Source organism: Clinocottus analis, unplaced genomic scaffold (assembly GCF_023055335.1).
Source record: "Clinocottus analis isolate CAN_PGR_092001 unplaced genomic scaffold, fCliAna1.0.p SCAF_17, whole genome shotgun sequence".
In the NCBI taxonomy this organism is placed as follows: Eukaryota; Metazoa; Chordata; class Actinopteri; order Perciformes; family Cottidae; genus Clinocottus; species Clinocottus analis.
Window position 1 is genome coordinate 16,716,312 of NW_027175898.1, and position 7,738 is coordinate 16,724,049.

General features: G+C 42.2%; 1 protein-coding gene across 2 annotated transcripts in view; it reads right to left on the reverse strand.

The window, feature by feature from the left end:
- tmem248 (transmembrane protein 248) overlaps positions 1 to 6,853 on the reverse strand; it is an 8,816-nt gene extending 1,963 nt beyond the window's left edge. The window contains exons 1-7 of one of the 2 annotated variants that reach the window (XM_068579861.1): positions 6,512 to 6,853; positions 4,428 to 4,586; positions 3,618 to 3,906; positions 3,020 to 3,170; positions 2,164 to 2,347; positions 1,855 to 2,036; positions 1 to 933 (exon numbers count right to left, since the gene is read on the reverse strand). The exon at positions 1 to 933 is cut by the window's left edge and continues 1,963 nt beyond it. In XM_068579861.1, coding sequence (XP_068435962.1) covers positions 876 to 933; positions 1,855 to 2,036; positions 2,164 to 2,347; positions 3,020 to 3,170; positions 3,618 to 3,906; positions 4,428 to 4,586; positions 6,512 to 6,514 — 1,026 coding nt within the window. In that variant the 5' untranslated portion in view covers positions 6,515 to 6,853 and the 3' untranslated portion in view covers positions 1 to 875. The remainder of the gene's footprint in view (positions 934 to 1,854; positions 2,037 to 2,163; positions 2,348 to 3,019; positions 3,171 to 3,617; positions 3,907 to 4,427; positions 4,587 to 6,511) is intronic. The other variant, XM_068579862.1, reaches the window with a different exon arrangement.
- Positions 6,854 to 7,738: the final 885 nt, after the last annotated feature.

The following is a 7,738-nucleotide window of genomic DNA, read 5'->3' on the forward strand; positions in this document are numbered from 1 at the left end:
AGGGAGGAGGAAGAAGGGAGGAAGGAAGTAGGAAGGGAGGAGGAATAGAAGAGGAAGGGAGGATGCAGCAGTGAGTGAGAGAAGAGGTTCTCCAGGTGAGCGAGTCCTCCGGAGGAAAGGCAAGATAATGATTCTCTTTATCCAGGTGTTGAACATTAAACAACAACAACCACAACAACAACAACAACAACGACGACAACGACAACAACGAGAGGCAGGACAGCGATGAAGCCACAAAATAAGGAAAGAAAAAAAAGGCAGAAAATCATATTTTTAAGTGACAACTTTCCTCTAAAAAAAACACACAAGGTAAAAAAAAAAAAGTAAAAAGTATAGTACACAGAGAACATATCAGAACATGTCATCAGATGACAGAACGTGACAGAACATATCAGAACATGTCATCAGATGACAGAACATATCAGAACATGTCATCAGATGTCAGAACACGCGTGTGAGACGTCTGCGTCCTCAGTGAAGCTTCATGTGTTCTACGAGCATCTTGTCGGTGAACGAGTGAGTAAATAAAACCTGTGTGTGTGTGTGTGTGTGTGTGTGTGTGTGTGTGTGTGTGTGTGTGTGTGTGTGTGTGTGTGTGTGTGTGTGTGTGTCGTTCAAATTCTCAACATGGCACCAAAAGGGGGGAAATCAAAGAAGAGCAGGTTTTGCACAGAACATCAGTTCCTACACGTATGTACAGGACATTCCAGGCACTTGTATATCTTTGGTTGGAAAAACCCAACATTGCGAGCGTGATGCTTCACACGGCTGCTGTTCCCTCGTTGTGTCTCCAGGTTCACGAGGCGGCCGGTGTGTGTGTGTGTGTGTGTGTGTGTGTGTTTATACGTCTTCTCTGTTCCTTTGTTAGTCCGTGTTCACAGGAACGTTCTGGCCGACGTCTCCGACGCCTTCTTAACCCTCTGACAGCGCCACCTGCAACAGAAGCAACGCCTGGTGACGGAACGCCGACGGACCAGAACCCCGAGACGCCTCGTCTGCGTCACGACGGCCTCCAGCTCGCCGCGAGGCACGAGCAGGGTTCAACACGTCAGAACATGGATTTACACTTTTATCATAATTTACATGACTTTAAACATAATTTAAATGACTTTAAACATAATTTACATGACTTTAAACATAATTTACATGACTTTAAACATAATTTACATGACTTTTAACCAAATTTGCATAATTTCTCTATGACATTATACAAAATTTCCATAACTTTTAACCACATTTTTATAATTTCCATCAAATTTCCATCACTTTTCACCAAATTTCCATGACTTTTAACTAAATTTCTATAACTTTAAACCAAATTTGCATAACTTTTCTATGACTTTACACCAAATTTCCATGACTTTCAACCAAATTTCAATAATTAACCAATTTTTTTTTATAATTTCCACCAAATCTTCATCACATTTAGCCAAATTTCGAAGACTTTCAACCAAATGTCCATGAGCAAACGTTGTGTGTAAACAGTAAAAAGTGATCAAATGTAGTATTTAAACTAACAATGAGGATTCAAAGCATACAGTAAACCTGAAATGACTCAAATGAATGAGAGACAATAGTTTGATTAAAAGAATAAACATTTATATAGATGTAAATATATGTGTAAATGTATCTATGTGTAAATATAAAAAAGGATTACTATCCCTTCTGCCTTTAATAGTTTAATAATATGTGTTTTAATAACTCATAACCTCTGGGATCTTAAACAACAACAACAACAACACTTGCACACAGACGTCCACGTATTGTGGGCGGTGACAGAGACGCAGCTTGTGATTGGCTGACGTCTTTAAAAACCCGATCACTGGTCAACAAGCGGCGCTTTGCTGAAGCTACCTGTTCTCGTCACATAGCACTGCTGGAGGCTGCCGTACCTTCTCGGGACAGAAGTCGGGGTTGTTCTGCCGCACTTTGCCGGGCCGCCCCTTGATGACGGCGTAGCAGAACATGGTGATGACCATGACGAACAGGAAGTAGCTCGTGTGCATCAGGTGCAGGTTGATGAGGGAACGGTCATCCTAATGAGGGCGAGTGGGGAAAAAAAAGACCAATAAAATCTACATTGTTTACTTAAAACCCGTCCCTTCTTGGGTTTAACTTCATAAAACATCACCAGGAATATTAAATTTGGAGGCGGGGACTCACGTCGGGCACGATGACCGTCAGCTTTGGGTTGAGGGCGTGGTACAGCTTGCCGACGGCTCCCTTGTAGCACCAGAAGGGGTTGTAGTCCTGGCTGTACTTGGTGTCCGAGTCGCGGGCCGTAGTGAACACCTTGTACCAGGAGGTGGCGTTGGTGTACGTCTCCGGCACGCAGTGCGGCGGCTGCCTGCAAAACCGACACAGAGCGGAGGCCGCCGTCAGAAAAAACACAGTCTGACCAACGGATTTCCATGACTTTAAACCAAATTGACTTTAAGGAGAAGAACAAGTCCAGCAAATACACATGAAAACTTGGTCGTTATCTCCTCAACACAATGAGACATCAGAAATCTCTCAATCCAGTCTTGATGATGAGGCTCCATTCATGATGCACGGTGAGTTTGGTATGAATCGGACCGAGCGTGCAGGAGAAAAGTGCAAGAATGCGTTTTTCACTCAATTCAAAATGGCGGAAAATCTAAGTAGGCGGAGTCTATGGGTCTGAGAGGCTTTTTTGTAGAGAAGGTGGAGATTGACATGTGTGAATTATTTCAAGTCAATTGGACATTCTGGGTGAGGGGCGTCGCCGGTCCAACGCCGGAGAAGCATATATCAAATGGCTACTTTCACCAGGCCCGACACGCCTGCAAAATTTGGTGAGTTTTCGACTCCAGTAAGTACCGCGAGACAGCGGCCAATGTACACAAACATCCATCAGACAGCTTGGCGCTGCACGCAGCAGCGACCACGCCACCATGACAGGAACACAAAGGAACGGCTACGAAAAGTCGGTCACGGATCGAGGCTCCGACATTGCAGGAATCTGCAGGAACAGTCGTACTGTTCGAGTCCAACTCACACTGTGACGGGGAAGATGTTGCTGGCCGCCGTGACGGTCATGCAGGTGCTGAACACCACCTGCTCGCAGTGGCCGTGCAGCACGCACTCGTCTGAGTTCCAGGACACGGGCAGCGTGAACGTGATGTTTATTTCTTCGTGGGCTTCCCGGCCTGCGCGCACACACACACACACACACACAAGAAATAACAACACAAACAAAACAAGTGAGCGTTTCAGATTAACGCGGCGACATAAGAAACGTCAGTTTTTACTCATTTATTTTACTTTCCCGGTTGTTTATTAGGCAGAAACCCACCAATGATGAGTGACAACACACATGTAACAGACGTAACATTACACAAGGAACACTAGCTTAGGTCACATGACACCTACCTACCTTTCTACCCATCTACCTTTCTACCTACCTACCTACGTTTCTACCCACTCATCTACCTACCTATCTACCTCCCTATCTGTCGGATCTGTATCTAAGTACATTAGTTTGATATTTCCACCCCAAACGACGTGATGTAGTTGTAGTTCGTACACAAACTGCTTCATTCTACGCGGCGAATACACAACTCAACCAAAAAAGAGCGAGGAGACGGGGAACCCACCAGAGAGGCCCACTTGCTGCCCCAGCACTGTGGCGTACAGGTGGGTGATGTTGCGGGAGTAGCCTCCGAACGGGCGCTGGGGGTCCAGCGTGAGGGTGATGGGGACCGAGATGTTGACGGTGCCCGAGTCGTCCAGCAGCAGCGGCACCTGCGTGCTGGAGCGGGCCTGGCCGCTGGTCACCACCATGCTCTCCGGCGTGGTGGACTCGTTCAGGCCGTGCTTTATCGTCTCGTTCTCCGACACGCAGAGGTCCAGCTCGTTGAAGCGCAGCAGGAAGGTGTTCCAGTCCTGAGGGAACGTCAGACACGACGATATATACGATCACAACGAGCAGCCCAACGGATGTTACTCATAGCAGGGAGCGTGCACATCTTGACCCATGAAAGTAAAATCAAATTACATGACTTTAAACCAAATTTTCAAGACTTTTCCACGACTTTTAACCAAATTTCCAAGACTTTTTCATGACTTTAACCAAATTTATATGACTTTTAACCAGATTTCCATAACTTTAAACCAAAATTTCATGGCTTTTCACCATATTGCCATGACTTTAAACCATATTTCCATGACTTTAAACCATAATGCCATGACTTTAAACCCGATTTCCATGACTTTTCACCATATTTCATGACTTTAAACCAAATTTCTATGAGTTTTCACCAGATTTTCATGGCTTTAAACCACATTCTTTTAAGGACTTTTCCAGGCCAAAGTTGCATCCTTGTGCCACAAAGATCTTCAACAGAGACTCGGCATCATCAGTGATCCGTGTTCTGGTACTGGAGAGATTCTGAACCTCAACTCACCTCGGTCAACTCTGGAGACTTGATCTCTTTAATCTTGAAGAAATAACCGATGGTCAGGAAGGCGATGGCCACTGCGCTGACGCTGACCATGAAAATGACCAGCGGCGGGCGGTTGTTGATGTAGCTTCTCAGGTTCTCTATAGGGTTCAACAGGTACACCTGCAGATGGGCAGACACACAACGTGCCAACATTCATAAGCAATGACCTCATGTATCACAGGGGACTTTTTAAAAAACACAGTGGTAAATAATTAGCCTCAACACAGACACTTTAAATGATTCATTATCCGTTAGAGGTGCAACGGATCATGAAGCACACGGTTTCAGGAACACGGGTTTGAGTCACGGCTCAGCGCAAAGAAAAAAAAGGAGGAAATAAAACTTTTAATGGTTCACTGATCATTATTGGCCAAAACAGATTGTTTTTGTAGTTGAATTGAAACACAATACAAATGATTAGGACATTTATTTTTATTTATTTTATTGAAAATCTTGGCTTTTAGCAGTTTTAATTGTTTCAGAACATTTGTTTGAAGAGTTGAAAATCAGGGGGGAAATAAAAAAGGTAGAGAACTTAGAGCTACTATTGGGAAGTTAAACAGCTCATAATTCATCTCAAAAATCTATTTTATTTCACCGTGAAAACATCTCATTCAAACATCTGGATTTATTCAAGTTTCTCACCCAAACTACATTTTACAAGACGGCGTTTTAACACATCATAATGATGTTAAAATGTACATTTGCTTCAAATTGACAAATCTGACCTCAAATAGATAAACACTGCCGGGCCGTAAAGTCCTAAAACTTGTGGTAACGGCTGTGTAGCAAGAAAATAAAAAGGTAGTTAAGTTAGAGTCCAAGTCTATATCTGATGGCTGTGTGTTGTGTATGCAAAACCAGTCTCCCACACACCGGGTTCACAAAGGTACAACCCGTTACTGCAGAAGAGTAAACAAGCGTCTCTGGTGCAAGGCACCGTCAGATGTCCGGGACGAGGGAGGTTTCTGCTCCACGATTACTAGCGTCTTCAAATTGTGGAAGAAAAACAATCCACTTTTAAAGGTGTTTATTGCAGGTTAAATGATAGAATTTCAGTTTTGTATGAAACTTTATTATGCAAACATATTTTACACAACCGCAGGCCGTGCGGTAGTTAAGTTTTAACTTAAGTTTTAGTTCTACGTCTTATTATGTTCCTGCAGAACACTCAGACGAGCTGCAGCGTTTAGTACGCACTCACAAGTTGACATCCATGGGAACAGAATTTTGTTCACTTTGTGTAGTGAAGACATTTAGTGTTAAACAGGATAACATTTAACTTTAAACAGGATAACATTTAGTGTTAAACAGGATAACATTTAAGATTAAACAAGATAACCTTTAAGATTAAACAGGATAACATTTAGTGTTAAACAGGATAACATTTAAGATTAAACAAGATAACATTTAAGATTAAACAAGATAACATTTAAGATTAAACAAGATAACATTTAACTTTAAACAGGATAACATTTAACTTTAAACAGGATAACATTTAACTTTAAACAGGATAACATTTAACTTTAAACAGGATAACATTTAGCATTAACAGGATAACATTTAACATTAAAAAGGACAACATTTAAGGGGACAATATTTAGCGTTAATCAGGATAACATTTAGCTTTAAACAGGATAACATTTAGCTTTAAACAGGATAACATTTAGCTTCAAACAGCATTAAACATGATAACATTAAACAGGATAACGTTCATCATTAAACATTTAGCGTTAATCAGGATAACATTTAGCTTTAAACAGTATTAAACAGTATAACGTTCGTCATTAAACATGGTAACATTAAACATGATAACATTAACGTTAAACAGGGTACGGTGAACTGAAGAGGCGCTGTGTGATCGTCTTCCTCGTCAGCCAGGTGACCCGAGCTGTCACCCTCATAGCTAGCATAGGTAAAGCTAGCTAGCTAGCTCGCTACCTGGCCTTCTGACAACTGTGACAAATTAAGGATCAAACTGTCACTTTGCCAAAAACAGCTGCCTCGCAGTTAATGTCACGAAACAACACCTCGTCGGTTCTTACCATGTTTTCGACGGATGTTAGCTGGGAGGTTCGTCGCGAGCCAACAAATAAAGGCAGCAGCAGTTGTTGTTGTTGTTTTTTCTTGTGTTGCTAGCAAGCTAACGTTGCGGCTTGCTAGCAAGCTAGTCCCTCAACGACCAGACTTTCAGCGTGAGAAGCACCGCGTAGCTTCCTTCCCATTCTTCGCTTTATAGTTCGCTGCCGCCGTGATGAGAAATATCTCTCGCGTACACAGTCTGGCGTGTGAGCTTGCGGGGGATAACGTCAATACCGTATCTGGATCCTCCCCTCCGACATCTCCTCCGCGCACCCGCACTGCGTAGTGGAGCCGTCGCTGCGCCGCCTGATCGGTATTCCCGTAGGATGGGCTCCCAAAGAGCGGCCTGCCGCGCATTCGAGCGACGTTCACGCGTACGCTCTTTACGTAATCGGCGGCGTGTTTACAATTTTTCTGATGGCTTTTCTGCTGCGTTTACGTACCCTCGGAAATATAATGTGCGAGGACGGTTAGCGCAACTGACGTTTGGTAGAATGTTTCCAACTTGGTGTATTTGTGTGGAATGGAATAATATGGAAGTATTAACAACGACAACAACAATTATTATTCATTTAAGTAAACTGAAAACAGCCTACAGGATGCAGTACGTTTTCCAAAATTCTGAATGTGTGAGTAATAGCGATTGAAGACAGCTTGATCGACCACATTTGGAAGTCTTTGAATGCAGCAATAACTCTACTTAAGTATAATAGCTATTTGTATTTCTGTTTTTTAATGCTGGACATATTTCAGCATTAAAAAATAACTTAACGTTATTGATTCATCAATAAGGCTATTACTAAAACATAACAGTTTATAACGCTTTCCATTATAATCTAGTGTAAATCTTTGGTAGGCAATAGTTCCTTTTACCATTTTTGACATATTTTCCAGGTGTTTGTAAGACCTGTTCTTTAGATTTGTCATAATACATTGTTCATTTTTATGAAAAAAATGTATTAATAAGAGGTTTATATATAATTACAGTTGCAATTGAATCACCCCAATTGGATGCTTGCATTCACCCGACGTTTTTTAAATTATTTTCTTCATAATTTTTTAATATTCCAAATATTTATGCAGTCAGATGGTCGAAGTTTACTAACTAAATGCATTCACTGGGAGTGATATATGTATTATGTGAAGTGCTCCAGTTCAGCAGATGGCGGTATAAACCTCCTGCTACTGAT